The sequence below is a fragment of the Eurosta solidaginis genome, chromosome 1, assembly GCF_040869045.1.
Source record: "Eurosta solidaginis isolate ZX-2024a chromosome 1, ASM4086904v1, whole genome shotgun sequence".
Taxonomy (NCBI): domain Eukaryota; kingdom Metazoa; phylum Arthropoda; class Insecta; order Diptera; family Tephritidae; genus Eurosta; species Eurosta solidaginis.
The window spans coordinates 16,889,231-16,907,932 of record NC_090319.1 but is presented as its reverse complement, the minus strand read 5'-3'; the positions used below and the strand labels follow the sequence as shown (position 1 = coordinate 16,907,932).

Genomic DNA, 18,702 nt, shown 5'->3' with positions numbered 1-18,702 from the left:
CATTTCGAACATATCAACAAACTTCCACAATGGTGCTCAGAATCCCATTCATCCTGACATCATCAACAATATAATTCGGAATTTATGTGAACTACATAGTGTCTTAAAACTTAATGTACTATTTCTGTTAATTTGTTTGTATTTCATATATAACAACCGGTATACTGAATACTTCTAAATATAAATATTGTAACGAATTTAGGGAAATTCCACTTAGTCCGAACCTTCTGCTAACGTTCGAATCGCTAAACTGTTGAATAAATCACTCCAATATGCAGTATTGCAATATGGTCTTTATTTAGTCTACTTGGGAGTAGTACAATTATACTTCAATAGCATGTACTTCACAACAGCGTGTTTAAATCAAACTGATTAATCCTTCCTCAGCTTGCGCTGCTTTTATACTCTCTGTTGCCGCGTCCGCATATTTCTACTAAGGTCTAGACGTTTCCCCTTCTAGAACTGCTGTATCTCCTGCTTGGTAATTGAGCTACATATATGCGTGTGCACGTGAGAGTAAAAACTTCGGCTGATAACTATATCTGTGTGTGTGAGGTATCTCTTCGTTGCTTTGTACATAAGAGTGGCTGCTTCATGTTTTTGTTGTTACGTGATTATTAAATTGCCTAGTGATGTCAACATTCGCCACTACATCTAAATAGTCTGTAAGATTAGATTGATTAATTAAATAAAAATGTCTGATTCGGCGGTGAACCAGCTTAGATATATCTAAATCGAAAAACTGATGAAAACTAGTACCTGAAAAACTCCCTATATCGAAATCATATTGCATATACATATCTATTTCCTACGGGGTATACTAATACAACTTTGAAAAATCGCTTTGTGCAAGAAATTCCGAAGAATGCCTGCGAGCAACAAAATCTAACAATACAAATTTTTGAACTTGTCGCATGGGAGCTTCATGATGCTCCCATTGAATCAATAAATCTTTAATTAAAAACAAAGACGTAAAAGTTGTGCACGTAAATAAACAAACGTCACAGTATTTTATAAGGAAAAAAAAAATTACAAAATATTTTTGAGTGCTTATACGAAAATGTGTGTTGGAGTATAAACAATTTATGGCCTTATATCAGGCGGGCTTATAATTTTTTTGATGATGAGAGATTTTAAAGAAATTTCACGTATTTTTCGCAGAGTGACGCGAAATTTCTGTGAGTTAGATTAAAGTGATTGGCATAGGAAAATAATTGCTAAGGAGATACAACGCAACATTTAGTCAGATTCGTTTTAAGATTGATGGTTTGAAAATCTGACCATTTGGTTCAGACGGAAACTTTTTATTTTTGCTGTACTCATATCTATCAAAAATACTCTCGTTCGCATTAATAAGCACAATTTGTTTACCAAATTTAAAATAGATTAAGACTAAAAGCATTAATACGAAGACCAAGGTCACGGTTAAGACAAAAACGAAAAGCAAGAATAAAGAGCAAGAGCAATAATGAGAGCTAGAACGAAAGCAAGAAGTATCGAAGAAACAAGAGCAAAATTCAGGACAAATGCAAAGTGAAGGCAAGAGCCTTAGCCAGAGTAAGAGCTAGAAAAGAGTAATAGCAAGAACCAGAGCAACAGTTATGGAAGAGCAAGAGGAAAATTAAGAGAGAGAGTTTCTAGAGCAAAGACTTAAATAAGTACAAAGCCAATAGCGAGAGGCCAACAAATTTAAGTTTGAATAGGTGCAGCTTATTGCATTGCCCAAGACCAAAACAAAGACCAATATCAAGAAGAACAAGAAATTTAGGTATAACAAAAACAAATGCAGGTACAAGAGCAAGTTAAAAAATAAGATCCAAAAAAGCGCAAGAGCTTGAAAAGAAGAAAGAGCAACGGCAAGAGCAAGAGAAAAAGCTAAAGGAGGTTCAGGAGCATTGGCAAGAGCAAGAGCTAGAAGAAGAAGAAGGATCAACAGCAAGAAATAGAGAACATGGTAAAAGCAGAGCAATAGCAAAAGCAAAGGCTGCTAGAGCAAGGACTAAATTAAGTGCCAGATCAAAAGCAAGCCCCCAATAAGTTTAAGTTTAGAAATGTGCAGCTTACGGCATTGAATTTTTCAATTTTTTTCTATAGACATTTTACACTTTTTGCATTGTTTACTTTGTATATCCACCAAAATGTTGGAAACGTGTCAAACGGTTTTGATGAAATTTGGTGCATTATCAATCTATCAGTTCATTACAAGCTAAGGTGATGTCACTTAGGGGGCATACAAAAGGTGGCCACCTAATTGAAATTTGTAAATATTAAATGAGATTGGGCAATTTTGTATGAATATTAACGAAATGCCATATTTTAACAAAGCATATGGGGCTGCCACCTAGGCTTAGCAACTAAAGGCTTTATACATATATTTATTACTGTCTACAACCGCTACTATTTCTAAAACGGCTTAAGCAATTCGAATGAAATTTCGTTTGAAGATAAAAAATCACATTCATTTTATTAAGGTGCTTCTAAGGAGGTTGCCACCTGTTTGGAATTTAAAAAAGTTTAATGAGATAAGCTGATATGGGTATCTTATGTCGCATTTTAAAGACAGTATTATTTTTATGTCGGGTTGTCACCTAAGGTGGGTTACGGCCAAATCGAAATACGTTTATTTGTTAATATTTACACAGCTATCCTGAAAACGACTGAATCTCTATGGAGAAGTTTTTTTTTGCAGTTGATTCGCCGTTTTTTAAGCACTTTACCTTAGGTGTTCCTACTTGTAGTATTTTAACAATGTTACCACCTATTTTGTAAATGCGGTTGCCAACTTTTTGAACACCAAAAAAACTTTTTTTAATTCATAAGGAAAATTTATGTTAAAAGATGATTTTACGTGGGTTTTCTTAAAATATATTTCATTGCAGGGGGTTGCCACCTAGATTTTCTCTTACTTAAAGGTTGGTGCTTATTTTTTTTTTTTGAATTTAAGAAAAATATGCCAGCGCAATATCAAATGAAACATATCTATATATAAAAATGAATGTCCGTTTGTATGAGGCTTATAGAATCAAAGATGCGCCGGTCGATTTTGTTCAAACTTCCATATAAGTTGCGCATATCTCACGCAGTGGTTTGCACATAGGTTTTATTGCGATCGACGCACAGGGTCTCGAGATATAGGTCAAAACGTAGACCCGGGTACCCCTACAATGTGTTTATAGAATATGGATATCAAATGAAAGCTGTTGATGTGTGCCTTAGTACTGAGTAAGTTCTATGCCGCTGGGTGACTAGGGTCTCGAGAAATAGGCCAAAACGTGGACCCGGATACCACTAGAATGTACACACACATATGGATATTAAATGAAAGCTGTTCCTGAGAGCTTTAAAATAATTTTCATTGTGATATTCGATTTAGTCGCATCAACCTAGCAAAACTGATAAATATGCATGCGAAGCCGAAATTAAGACAGGAATTAATAATACCCGCATACCTATTTACGTACGTCCTATTCGATTTGCCTGAAATTTTGTATATAAGTTTGCCTATATTAGTATTTACGATCCTTTTTTGCAGGAAGTAGACCAGAGACGGACTGGGATTAGGACTACGACTGGGACTGAGACTGGGACTCGGAATGGGACTGGGACAAAATGCATACCACCCTCTGCGACTGGCAATAAGAGATGAAGAAGAATGCGAAGAACTTGAGAGAAGAGAAAAGAGAGAAGGAGACTGAGAAAAAGATAGAATGAGACGAAGATAGAGATATATGAAGCGAAAAGGACGGAGGGTGGAGTGAATAAAAGGATTAGGATAAAGTGGAGAGGGGGGGGGGGGGGAGGGCAGAGTTAGGCGGAAAAATCGTATTAAAATATATGCAGAGGCCAAATTTAGGGCAGGACAACGTCTGCCGGGTCTGCTAGTTGTTTATAAAGCAATCCTAAAAATCCAACGTTATTATGCTCTTGAAGCGCGCCTCTAAATATTCCACACAATTTCGATTCAAAAACATGCAGTATACATATGTATCGCAATTGTGTATAAAACGAATAGCAACAAAAACGCAATACTTAGAGATAAAGCGTGCAGCAGGCATTCATATGGCTGAGTAGATAGCGGCATCTGCCTTAACACCAGTATAAAGTATGATTGTTGGAGATTTCGAGTTCAATACTAAGCTCTCGAAAAGCTTGCTGATGAAGAAGTGAAATTCAGAGACATGTCCTAGTTGCGATCGCCTTTTGTAAGTTTTGTAATATTTCTCTAATATCAAAAAAATAAAAGCAAAAAAAAATGTATTACAGATATTTTTTTTTTCTTAAAATGTTATTGGGTAAGGTTACCACTTCTCTTTAAATATATATGTATTTGTATAATTGTGTTTCATGAAACTACTGATGTTCTGAGGCAAAGCTAAGTCATGTTCGATTACCCTGATGCTATTTAATGATATACTAAATGCTCCTTGAAAATTGAATATGTACAGGGCTAATATACATATATGTATGTAGCATTTTGGCAAAGCAACCTATCCCGAGTTAAGATAATTGCAATGAATTGACCTATAACTAAAAAGCGATGAAATGCTGACATCGTTGTCACTCTCTATATTTTGTAGCAGCCATAACCCTAGCGCTAGTGAATAAATAATATTGAGAGACTTGTAACTAATTTATATTAAAAACGAAAAATATAAATTTTGTCCTTACTGGAGATAGGTTGTTTTGTCAAAGTGCCGCAGATCTTATCAAATTATGGTTTCAATTTAAAATTTGGTTTGAGCTGTAAGCGATGCACATAAGTAAATAACGATGCCATGCGCATCAAAATCTTTATCGCATGAATAAATTCTTGCAAACAATTTTTGTTTTCCTCAGATTGATGATGAACAAATTATGCAAAGGCATGTGCACGTCGTAATTAAATATATAAAGAAGACTTTGGCACAACCATTAAAAATATGCATATAAATGCCATGAAGCGACAAATGTTTTATATAACTTGACAGTGCTCGTGCGTTGAATTGCAAATATGTTTGGGCTAATTTTGTTTACTTATAAATAGCACAACTCAATTTAAACTTATTTTTCAAACGTTTCTTTGCAGATTTATCACATTAAATATACGTAGCTGAAACCACCTGTGTAGGTGCCACTCACACATTCACACTATTCTAAAACATACCATACATAGCAGCTATGGCGCCTACAATTTGTTCAGAGAAGAAACCACGTCAAATACGAAGCAATCTTAAGGAAATACGACGCCAACAAAATTCATCATCCACAATATTGTCAACGGCGGCAGCGGTGGGTTCGTCTAGTAACAGCGTAATTACAACAGTGTCGAAAAGCAACGGAAACGCGCTCAGCAACTCGTCCAGAAATATAGACTATGGTAAGTTGTATAAAAATGATCACATTTGAATAAAAAAGCACTTTATCATGGATTAGAAAAGAAATTATGTTTCATTTGAAGAGTTTAGGACTTTTGATGTTTGTTGGTATATATAAAAATCATTGGTCGTGCTATGTGGGGGACTTGTTGCGGTTACTACGGTCAAATTCACAGTTAGATTTACACTAATACGAACTGGATTAGGATTATGATGACAGTTTTGCTGATTATTCTGGTTATAGTAATGGTTATGGTGTTGGTTACGGCTATGGCTATGGTTTCGTTAATGGTTATGGTTGTGGTTATAGCCATGACTATGGTTATGGTTATGGCTATGGCTATGGTAATGGTTACGGTTATGTGTATGGTTATGGTAATAGTTGTTGTTGTGGTTATGGTTAAGGTTGTGGTTATAGTTATGGCTGATTGTGGTTGTTTTTATGATTACGGTTATAGTCAGGATAATGATTATTGTTTTGGTTTTGTTTATAGCTTTGGTTATGGTTATGGTTATGTCTATGATAATTGTTATGTGGATATGGTTACGGTACAGGTGAAGGTTATGGTTGTTTTTATGATTACGATTACGGTTATGGTTATGGTTATAGGCAGGATAATGGTTAAAGTTTTGAGGACTTTTTGTCATAGTTTTGGTTATGTTTATTTTTATACTCAGTTGAGCAGAGCTCACAGAGTATATTAAGTTTGATTGGATAACGGTTGGTTGTACATATATAAAGGAATCGAGATAGATATAGACTTCCATATATCAAAATAATCAGGATCGAAAAAAAATTTGATTGAGCCATGTCCGTCCGTCCGTCCGTCCGTCCGTCCGTCCGTCCGTCCGTCCGTCCGTACGTCCGTTAACACGATAACTTGAGTAAATTTTGAGGTATCTTGATGAAATTTGGTATGTAGGTTCCTGAGCACCCATCTCAGATCGCTATTTAAAATGAACGATATCGGACTATAACCACGCCCACTTTTTCGATATCGAATATTTCGAAAAAACGAAAAAGTGCGATAATTCATTACAAAAGACAGATAAAGCGACGAAACTTGGTAGATGAGTTGAACTTATGACGCAAAATATAAAATTAGTAAAATTTTGGACAATGGGCGTGGCACCGCCCACTTTTTAAAGAAGGTAATTTAAAACTTTTGCAAGCTGTAATTTGGCAGTCGTTGAAGATATCATGATGAAATTTGGCAGGAACGTTACTCTTATTACTGTATGTACGCTTAATAAAAATTGGCAAAATCGGAGAAGGACCACGCCCACTTTTAAAAAAAAAATTTTTTTAAAGTAAAATTTTAACAAAAAATTTAATATCTTTACAGTATATAAGTAAATTATGTCAAGATTCAACTCCAGTAATGATATGGTGCAACAAAATACAAAAATGAAAGAAAATTTAAAAATGGGCATGGCTCCGCCCTTTTTCATTTAATTTGTCTAGGATACTTTTAATGCCATAAATCGAACAAAAATTAACCAATCCTTTTGAAATTTGGTAGGGGCATAGATTTTATGGCGTTGACTATTTTCTGTGAAAATGGGCGAAATCGGTTGATTCCACGCCCAGTTTTTATACACAGTCGTCCGTCTGTCCTTCCGCATGGCCGTTAACACGATAACTTGAGCAAAAATCGATATATCTTTACTAAACTCAGTTCACGTACTTATCTGAACCCACTTTACCTTGGTGTGAAAAATGAACGAAATCCGACTATGACCACGCCCACTTTTTCGATATCGAAAATTGCGAAAAATGAAAAAAATGCCATAATTCTATACCAAATACGAAAAAAGGGATGAAACATGGTAAGGTAATTGGATTGTTTTATTGACGCGAAATATAACTTTAGAAAAAACTTTATAAAATGGTTGTGACACCTACCATATTAAGTAGAAGAAAATGAAAAAGTTCTGCAGGGCGAAATAAAACACCCTTAAAATCTTGCCAGGTATTACATATATAAATAAATTAGCGGTATCCAACCGATAATGTTCTGGGTCACCCTAGTCCACATTTTGGTCGATATCTGGAAAACGCCTTCACATATACAACTACCACCACTCCCTTTTAAAACTCTCATTAATACCTTTAATTTGATGCCCATATCGTACAAACTCATTCTAGAGTCTCCCCTGGTCCACCTTTATGGCGATATCTCGAAAAGGCGTCCACCTATAGAACTAAGCCCCACACCCTTTTAAAATACTCATTAACACCTTTCTTTTGATACCCATATTGTACAAACAAATTCTAGGGTCACCCCTGGTCCACCTTTATGGCGATATCTCGAAAATGCGACCACCTATACAACAACCACCACTCCCTTTTAAAACCCTCATTAATACCTTTAATTTGATACCCATATCGTACAAACACATTCTAGAGTCACCCCTGGTCCACCTTTGTGGCGATATTCCGAAAAGGTGTCCACCTATAGAACTAAGCCCCACACCCTTTTGAAATACTCATTAACACCTTTCTTTTGATACCCATATTGTACAAACAAATTCTAGGGTCACCCCTGGTCCACCTTTATGGCGATATCTCGAAACGGCGTCCACCTATGGAACTAAGGATTACTCCCTTTTAAAATACTCATTAACACCTTTCATTTAATACCCATATCGTACAAACGCATTATAGAGTCACCCCTGGTCCACCGTTATGACGATATCTCGAAACGGCGTCCACCTATAGAACTAAGGCCCACTCCCTTTTAAAATACTCATTAACACCTTTCGTTTGATGCCCATATTGTGCAAACGCATTCTAGAGTCACCCCTGGTCCATCTTTACGGCGATATCTCGAAAAGGCGTCCATCTATAGAACTTAGGTCCACGCCCTTTTAAAATACTCATTAATACCATTCATTTGATGCCCATATTGTACAAACGCATTCTAGAGTCAACCCTGATCCACCTTTATGGCTATATCCCTAAATGGCGTCCACCTATAGAACTATGGCGCACTCCCTCATAAAATACTCTTTAATGCCTTTCATTTGATACACATGTCATACAAACACATTCCAGGGTTTCCCTCGGTTCATTTTCCTACATGGTTATTTTCCCTTATGTTGTCACCATAGCTCTCAACTGAGTATGTAATGTTCGGTTACACCCGAACTTAACCTTCCTTACTTGTTATGGTTATGGTTATGGTTTTGCTTATCGTTATTGTTATGGTTATGTCTATGGTAATTGTTATGTTTTTTGTTATGGTTATGGTTATGGTTTTTGTTATGGTTATTATTATCACAATTTTGCACCATTATACTTTTGTGTTTTTTTTTGGGGGAGTGAAGGAAGATTGGGGGAGGTTCAACCAGAACACGTTTTTCCTGTGTCAGTTTAACACCGCTAAATATTTTTATACTCAGTTGAGCAGAGCTCACAGAGTATATGAACTTTGATTGGATAACGTTTGGTTGTACAGGTATAAAGGAATCGAGATAGATATAGACTTCCATATATCAAAATCATCAGGATCGAAAAAAAAATTTGATTGAGCCATGTCCGTCCGTTCGTCCGTCCGTTAACACGATAACTTGAGTAAATTTTGAGGTATCTTGATGAAATTTGGTATGTAGGTTCCTGAGCACTCATCTCAGATCGCTATTTAAAATGAACAATATCGGACTATAACCACGCCCACTTTTTCGATATCGAAAATTTCGAAAAACCGAAAAAGTGCGATAATTCATTACCAAAGACGAACAAAGCGATGAAACTTGGTAGGTGAGTTGAGCTTATGACGCAGAATAGAAAATTAGTAAAATTTTTGACAATGGGCGTGGCACCGCCCACTTTTAAAAGAAGGTAATTTAAAAGTTTTGCAAGCTGTAATTTGGCAGTCGTTGAAGATATGATGATGAAATTTGGCAGGCAGGTTACTCCTATTACTATATGTATGCTTAATAAAAATTAGCAAAATCGGATAACGATCACGCCCACTTTTAAAAAAATTTTTTTTTTAAAGTCAAATTTTAACAAAAAATTTAATATCTTTACAGTATATAAGTAAATTATGTCAACATTCAACTCCAGTAATGATATGGTGCAACAAAATGCAAAAATAAAAGAAAATTTGAAAATGGGCGTGGCTCTGCCCTTTTTCATTTAATTTGTCTAGGATACTTTTAATGCCATACGTCGAACAAACATTTACCAATCTTTGTGAAATTTGATATGGGCTTAGATTCTGGGACGGTAACTTATTTCTGTAAAAAAGGGCGAATTCGGTTGAAGCCACGCCCAGTTTTTATACACAGTCGATCGTCTGTCCTTCCGCTCGGCCGTTAACACGATAACTTGAGCAAAAATCGATATATCTTTACTAAACTCAGTTCACGTACTTATCTGAACTCACTTTGTATTGGCGTAAGAAATGGCCGAAATCCGACTATGACCACGCCCACTTTTTCGGTATCGAAAATTACGAAAAACGAAAAAAATGCCATAATTCTATACCAAATATAAAAGAAGAGATGAAACATGGTAATTGGATTGGTTTATTGACGCAAAATACAACTTTAGAAGAAACTTTGTAAAATGGGTGTGACACCTGCCATATTAAGTAGAAGAAAATGAAAAAGTTCTGCAGGGCGAAATAAAAAAACCCTTAAAATCTTGGCAGGTATTACATATATAAATAAATTAGCGGTATCCAACAGATGATGTTCTGGGTCACCCTGGTCCACATTTTGGTAGATATATCGAAAACGCTTCACATATACAACTAAGGGCCACTCCCTTTTAGAACTCTCATTAATACCTTTAATTTGATACCCATAACGTACAAACACATTCTAGAGTCACCCCTGGTCCACCTTTATGACGATATATCTAAAAGGCGTCCACCTATAGAGCTAAGCCCCACGCCCTTTTGAAAATTGAACTTGTTGGACAGGGTGTCAAAGAAAGTTACTTTCTCATATTTGAAATTCTCACAAGTAAATTCCACAATTCAAAGTGAAATATTTTCAGTTTTATTTTTGCCATACGAATATACATATATATATGTACATAGGTATCGTTTTTAAAACATACATACATACATCAAGCAAGAGGATGATGCTTGGTTGCGCCAAAACACGCGACATGCCATGGCGTATACGTAATACACACGCGGATTACAACGAATACTGAGAAAGCATGCACAAAGCTAGGTGTTAAGTAAATTTTTACATAAGTTTTAGCTGTGAAATGTTTGTAGGCAAGTAATAAGACGGTGCGTGTGCTAGAGAGAAGAGCTAACAACAACATAGCGGTATCTTATTTCATACCTCAAAACGCGCATAAGACACAAACGTATGCGGCGATTTACACGTTTTCCTCCAACTTGAAATTCTCGTGCCATTTCCGTTCAAAAGCGCGTGCAATATGAAAATTAAATTCTGGTATCAGATAGACTAGAAAATAGTTTTCATATCTACTTTTCTGTTGCTAAGCTGCGGTTGAAATCTCTCTCTCTTTGACACTGTTTTTAAATTAAATCTCGCTATAGCATTTTGCGTTGTTAAATAAATTCGCTGAGGCATGACTTTGTAAATTAAAAAAAAACAAGTAAGGAAGGCTAAGTTCGGGTGTAACCGAACATTACATACTCAGTTGAGAGCTGTGGAGACAAAGTAAGGGAAATCACCATGTTGTAAAAGGAACCTAGGGTAACCCTGGAATGTGTTTGTATGACATGTGTATCAAATGGAAGGTATTAAAGAGTATTTTAAGAGGTAGTGGGCCATAGATCTATAGATGGACGCCATTTAGGGATATCGCCATAAAGGTGGACCAGGCCTGACTCGAGAATTTGTTTGTACGATATGGGTATCAAATAAAAGGTGTTAATGAGTATTTTAAAAGCGCGTGGGTCTTAGTTCTATAGGTGGACGCCTTTTCGAGATATCTCCATAAAGGTAGACCAGGGTAACTTTAGAATTTGCTTGTACGATGTGGGTATCAAATGAAAGGTGTTAATGAGTATTTTAAAAGGGAGTGGGCCTTAGATCTATAGGTGGATGCCCTTTCGAGATATCGCCATAAAGGTGAGCCAGGGGTGACTCTAGAATTTTTGTGTACGATATGGGTATCAAATGAAAGGTGTTAATGAGTATTTTAAAAGGGCGTCGCCTTAGTTCTATAGGTGGACGCCTTTTCGAGATATCGACATAAATGTGGACCAGGGGTGGCTCTAGAATTTGTTTATACGATATGGGTATCAAATGAAAGGTGTTAATGAGTATTTTAAAAGGGAGTGGGCATTAGTTCTATAGGTGGATGCCTTTTCGAGATATCGCCATAAAGGTGGGCCAGCAGTGACTCTAGAATGTTTTTGTACGATATGGGTATCAAATGAAAGGTGTTAATGAGTATTTTAAAAGGGAGTGGGCCTTTGTTCTATGGGTGGACGCCTTTTCGGGATATCGCCATAAACGTGGACCAGGGGTGACTCTAGAATTTGTTTGTACAATATGGGTATCAAATAAAAGGTGTTAATGAGTATTTTAAAAGCGCGTGGGTCTTAGTTCTATAGGTGGACGCCTTTTCGAGATATCTCCATAAAGGTAGACCAGGGTAACTTTAGAATTTGCTTGTACGATGTGGGTATCAAATGAAAGGTGTTAATGAGTATTTTAAAAGGGAGTGGGCCTTAGATCTATAGGTGGATGCCCTTTCGAGATATCGCCATAAAGGTGAGCCAGGGGTGACTCTAGAATTTTTGTGTACGATATGGGTATCAAATGAAAGGTGTTAATGAGTATTTTAAAAGGGCGTGGGCCTTAGTTCTATAGGTGGACGCCTTTTCGAGATATCGACATAAATGTGGACCAGGGGTGGCTCTAGAATTTGCTTGTACGATATGGGTATCAAATGAAAGGTGTTAATGATTATTTTAAAAGGGAGTGGGCCTTAGATCTATAGGTGGATGCCCTTTCGAGATATCGCCATAAAGGTGAGCCAGGGGTGACTCTAGAATTTTTGTGTACGATATGGGTATCAAATGAAAGGTGTTAATGAGTATTTTAAAAGGGCGTGGGCCTTAGTTCTATAGGTGGACGCCTTTTCGAGATATCGACATAAATGTGGACCAGGGGTGGCTCTAGAATTTGTTTATACGATATGGGTATCAAATGAAAGGTGTTAACGAGTATTTTAAAAGGGAGTGGGCCTTAGTTCTATAGGTGGATGCCCTTTCGAGATATCGCCATAAAGGTGAGCCAGGGGTGACTCTAGAATTTTTGTGTACGATATGGGTATCAAATGAAAGGTGTTAATGAGTATTTTAAAAGGGCGTGGGCCTTAGTTCTATAGGTGGACGCCTTTTCGAGATATCGACATAAATGTGGACCAGGGGTGGCTCTAGAATTTGTTTATACGATTTGGGTATCAAATGAAAGGTGTTAATGAGTATTTTAAAAGGGCGTGGGCCTTAGTTCTATAGGTGGACGCCTTTTCGAGATATCGACATAAATGTGGACCAGGGGTGGCTCTAGAATTTGCTTGTACGATATGGGTATCAAATGAAAGGTGTTAATGATTATTTTAAAAGGGAGTGGGCCTTAGATCTATAGGTGGATGCCCTTTCGAGATATCGCCATAAAGGTGAGCCAGGGGTGACTCTAGAATTTTTGTGTACGATATGGGTATCAAATGAAAGGTGTTAATGAGTATTTTAAAAGGGCGTGGGCCTTAGTTCTATAGGTGGACGCCTTTTCGAGATATCGACATAAATGTGGACCAGGGGTGGCTCTAGAATTTGCTTGTACGATATGGGTATCAAATGAAAGGTGTTAATGATTATTTTAAAAGGGAGTGGGCCTTAGATCTATAGGTGGATGCCCTTTCGAGATATCGCCATAAAGGTGGGCCAGGGGTGACTCTAGAATGTTTTTGTACGATATGGGTATCAAATGAAAGGTGTTAATGAGTATTTTAAAAATGCGTGGGCCTTAGTTCTATAGGTGGACGCCTTTTCGAGATATCGACACGAAGGTGGACCAGGGGTGACTCTAGAATTTGTTTGTACGATATGGATATCAAATGAAAGGTGTTAATGAGGGTTTTAAAAGGGAGTGGCCCTTAGTTGTATATGAGAAGGCGTTTTCGAGATATCTGCCAAAATGTGGACCAGGGTGATCCAGAACATCATCTGTCGAGTACCGCTAATTTATTTATATATGTAATACCACGTACAGTATTCCTTACAAGATTCCAAGGGCTTTTGATTTCGCCCTGCAAAACTTTTTCATTTTCTTCTACTTAATATGGTATGTGTCACACCCATTTTACCAAGTTTTTTTCTAAAGTTATATTTTGCGTCAATAGGCCAATAAAATTACCATGTTTCATTCCTTTTTTTGTATTTGGTATAAATTTATGGCATTTTCTTCATTTTTTGAAATTTTCGATATCGAAAAAGTGGGCGTGGTCATAGTCGGATTTCGCCCATTTTTTACACCAATACAAAGTGAGTTCAGATAAGTACGTGAACTGAGTTTAGTAAGGATATATCGATTTTTGCTCAAGTTATCGTGTTAACGGCCGAGCGGAAGGACGGCTGTGTATAAAAACTGGGCGTGGCTTCAACCGATTTCGCCCTTTTTCACAGAAAACAGTTACCGTCCTCGGAGATAAGCCTCTACCAAATTTCACAAGGGTTGGTTAATTTTTGTTCGACTTATGGCATTAAAAGCATCCTAGACAAATTAAATGAAAAACGGCGAAGCCACGCCAATTTTGAAATTTTCTTTTATTTTTGTATTTTGTTGCACCATATCATTACTGGAGTTGAATGTTGGCATAATTTACTTATATGCTGTAAAGATATTAACTTTTATTTTAAATTTGAATTTAAAAAAAATTTTATTTAAAAAGTGGGCGTGGTCGTTCTTCGATTTTGCTAATTTTTATTAGGCAGACATAAAGTAATAAGAGTAACGTTCCTGCCAAATTTCATCATGATATCTTCAACGACTGCCAAATAACAGCTTGCAAAACTTCTAAATTACCTTCATTTAAAAGTGGGCGGTGCCATGCCCATTGTCCAAAATTTTGTTTTCTATTCTGCGTCATAAGCTCAACTCACCTGTCAGTTTCATCGCTTTATCCGTCTTTGGTAATGAATTATCGCACTTTTCCGATTTTTCGAAATTTTCGATATCGAAAAAGTGTGCGTGGTTATTGTCAATATCGTTCATTTTAAATAGCGATCTGAGATGAGTGCCCAGGAACCTACATACCAAATTTCATCAAGATACCTCAAAATGTACTCAAGTTATCGTGTTAACGGACAGACGGACGGACGGACAGACATGGCTCAATCGAATTTTTTTTCGATACTGATGATTTTGATATATGGAAGTCTATATCTATCTCGATTTCTTTATACCTGTACAACCAAACGTTATCCAATCAAAGTTCATATACTCTGTGAGCTCTGCTCAACTGAGTATAAAAATTTCTGTGGAAGTTCAGATAAGTGTGAATGAGTCATTATTTTTGTACCATTCCCAATTTCAGGTTATTAAGCAAAAATGAAAATAAAAATGCGAAAAATGAGCAACTCACCATTCGTTGCCGCAATTTTTAGAAGCGTGTTTACATAATAGTTTTACTTGTCATGATGAAAGTTATGAATATATGTCAGAATACAAATGTCACATTATATAATACTGTACGTTTGTTTTGAAATTGCTTACATAAAAGCCACTAGTGACGCAAGCTGCAGTCAGAGTGTTTAGTTAAAAAAAAAGAAAAAAGCTAAAATAACTGAAAATCCTCTTGGGAAAATGATTTGAGTGAAAATAGTATTTATTGAAACCGAAAATTTCACTTAAAATTCAAGTATTAATAAAATTGCAAATCTATTTTTGTAACCCTTTCCGATCCATTGAAGTATATTGATTTTATTGTTTTAAGGTTCGAAACGAGCTCAAGGCCAGAACAATAATTTTTTGTAATGATTATTGTTTTTTTAATTTTTCTATAATTAAAAATTGTATTTTGTTTTTGAATAGTAAGTAGAACATTTTTCAGACAACCTGCCATAGCTGCGCAGATAGATCCATTTCAGTGGCGGATCTAGGATTGTACTTCCGGGGGCGGGGGGTTTTCTTCATTATTTTATGTCATATATTTGATTGTAACATAATGTAGGCAGGGTGAATTTATTTTGATTTTTGCCGATGGTAAAAAAGGCAAAACGTTCTCCACAAAAAAGTTTCGATTATACAACAAGTAAGGAAGTCTAAGTTCGGGTGAAACCGAACATTACATACCCAGCTGTGCACTTGATATGCTGTTGTTGTTTGTTTTGTGTGCTTAATAGTGTTACAAGGCTGCGCAATAATACATATGGGGTATTCCATCCCATTTCGACCAATTTTGAACCCGACCCCTTTAGAATTGGCTGAAAGTTTTTCTTCTTTTTCTAGCTTACGAAAGACGTGTTTCAGAATTTTTTCAAATTTTTTCATCCAGCTCAAAAAAGTTATGAATTTTTAAGAAAACACCGTTTTTGTTTTCAAAATGCTATAAATTTTTCAAAAATTTACCGTTTGGGATCTTTTATTTTAAAAAAAATTTATTTTTAAATGTACTTTTCGGAAAAAGTACAAAAAAATGTATAAAGTTTTTTTTTTGTAATTTTTCAGTTTTTCGAGATTTTTCGAAGTTCGCCATTTTTTTTTTCTCATAAAAAACTTATTTAATTGAAAAAAAAATTTTTTAAACATTTTTTTGTATTTTTTCCGAAAAGTACATTTAAAAACAAATAAAAAAAAAAAGATCCCAAACGGTCAATTTTTGAAAAAGTTATAGCATTTTGAAAACAAAAACGGTGTTTTTTGAAAATTCATAACTTTTTTTGAGTTGGATGAAAAAATTTGAAAAAATTCTGAAAAACGTCTTTCGTAAGCTAGAAAAAGAAGAAAAACTTTCAGCCAATTCTAAAGGGGTCGGGTTCAAAATTGGTCAAAATGGGATGGAATACCCCATATACATATGGTTCTATTCTGAACTAATTTTTCTTCATGTTATGGCTCCCGAAACATAGAAAATTGCTTAGTCATAAAAGGGGCGGTGCCACGCCCTTTTTTAAATTTGAAGTTTTTTCAATGTATTGTCATAAATCCACTTGGGAAATGAAATACCATTGATATAAAGCTCTTTTTGCAAAGATATGGCTTATTTTATTCGTCCACGACCCTTTGAAAAATCTTTTATGTAAAAGTGGGCGTGGTCCTTGACCGATTTCGTTAATTTTTCTTCAAAACATTCCTTATAGTAAAAGCTACCTCACTGCTGAATTTTTTTACGATATGTTTAACGATTTTTGATTTATGATTAATAATATTTGTAAAATTGATTTTATCACAAGTGGGCGGTGCTACACCCATTCTAAAATAAAAAGATGATAAAAAAATTTTAAGGCCTACCTTTATATAAATGGACCAAAAAATATAAGGCAATTTTTCCTTTAATACAGACATAGTCTTGTTGAATTTTGACTAAAAAACTTTAACAATAGCTCTTGTAAGAATTTTGGGATTTAAAACTATAAAGGTGGAGAGGGAGGGAAAATATAAGGGAAAATCAGCACCTCCCTAATTTTGTTAGAATATTTTATATCAAAATTTTCTCACTTGATTAGGGAGGCTCGAAATACATTTCAGACCTATGGTCCCATGGACAATATTACTGGATGTGCACATGAGGTTTTTTTCCCCCATACAAAATGACCCGACCTAATATACATAGTTATTTTTGTATGCATGAGTGACTAATAGGTTATTATACCAACAACAAGCCTAGTTAACTGCCTACTTAATTTACACGTTTTATGTACTGCTGCTTCTCCAAATACCATTTATCATAAGCAATACCAATAAAAGCAGCGGTATTTATAAATCAACAAGAATTTGCATACATACAAACATCAGTAAACACGAATGTGTGTAGCCAAATGTGTTTCACAAACATGTGTATTTCTTTTTTCAAATGTTATCAAACAACTTACTTAGCTACGGGTAAATGCGGTTTCACATGAATCATTTCTGAATGTGTAAGCTGGCTTTATTCAATACGAGTTTGCTAGAGCACATTAAGCTACACGAGCGAGACGAATGAATGGAAATTTAATTAAATGCTAAATAAGTGAAATGACAAGAAAGAATTAATTTAACTTCGCCTTAGAAATGTTACAACATGGTGAGAAGAGAGTCCCGAAAAAAATTAGGAAATGATCTCGTATATAATCTCAAAATGAACTAACGACAGGAATGACATGGAGATGTTTCGAAATGATCCCGAAACTGACGGGAAATAAGTCCGAAATAGTCCAGAAACCATCTTGCAATAGGCAGAATGTGATCTTCAAAACAGTCCCGAAATTTCTCCCATTGGTGCTGAAATTTTTCGATAATCGTCCTAAAATGGTCTATAATAAAAATAAAAATAAAAAATTTAATAACTCAACACGTTTTACCTTCGAGAAGATTTTGGTCGAGTTTCTTTTTAATGGTCTATAAATGGAATAATATCGAAGTGGTCCGAAATGATTTCGCAAATAATCCCAAAACTATCTGAAGATGGCCCCGAAAATATTGTACCATAGTCCCGAAACCGTCCTGAAAAGTTCAAGAAATGATCCTGAAATTATCTTGTAACAGCCAGAACATGATACCGATAACAATTACGAAATTTCTCCCAAAATAGTTCCAAAATAGTGCCGAGATAGTTCGTAATGATCTCATAAACATCTGATACAGGTATTGTGAGGAGCCATCCTTAATGGTCTGAAAATGCTACCGAAATTATTTCGAAAATATTCCGAAGTAGTTACTCAATGATACCGAGATAGTCCCGAAATAATTTAGCAAATAATTACAGATAATCCCAATATTATTATTTTGCAAATAATCCAAAAACTATCTGCAGATAGCTTCGAATTAATTTGAAAATGATACCGAAATAATTCCGAAATTGTCTGGAAATCATTCTGAAATGGTCTAGAAATTATGTCGAAATTATTCTGAACTGGCTTTAAAATGATTTCGCAAATAACTGAAAATAGTCCCAAAATGATCCCGAAATTGTGCGAAATCAGAATGATCTAGAAATGATCCTAAACGTATACAGATAGTTCCAAATGATCTCGCAAATAATCTTAAAATTATCTTAAGATCGCTTCGAAATGTTCCCGAATTTGTTCATAAATCAGCCTAGTGGTCTAAAAACGATCCCAAATTATCTCGAAGTGAATCCAAAAAAATATCCATATCTAGGAACTTCTACTAGACTTATACTGCTCCTATTTCCAAAATT

General features: G+C 35.6%; 1 protein-coding gene across 1 annotated transcript in view; it reads left to right on the top strand.

The window, feature by feature from the left end:
- The window catches only part of Cipc (Clock interacting protein circadian), an 86,277-nt gene that overhangs the window by 41,263 nt on the left and 26,312 nt on the right, over nucleotides 1-18,702 (top strand). Inside the window, exon 2 of the mRNA XM_067781774.1 lies at nucleotides 5,066-5,356. Within this exon, the coding sequence (XP_067637875.1) occupies nucleotides 5,158-5,356 (199 nt within the window). The 5' untranslated portion in view covers nucleotides 5,066-5,157. The remainder of the gene's footprint in view (nucleotides 1-5,065; nucleotides 5,357-18,702) is intronic.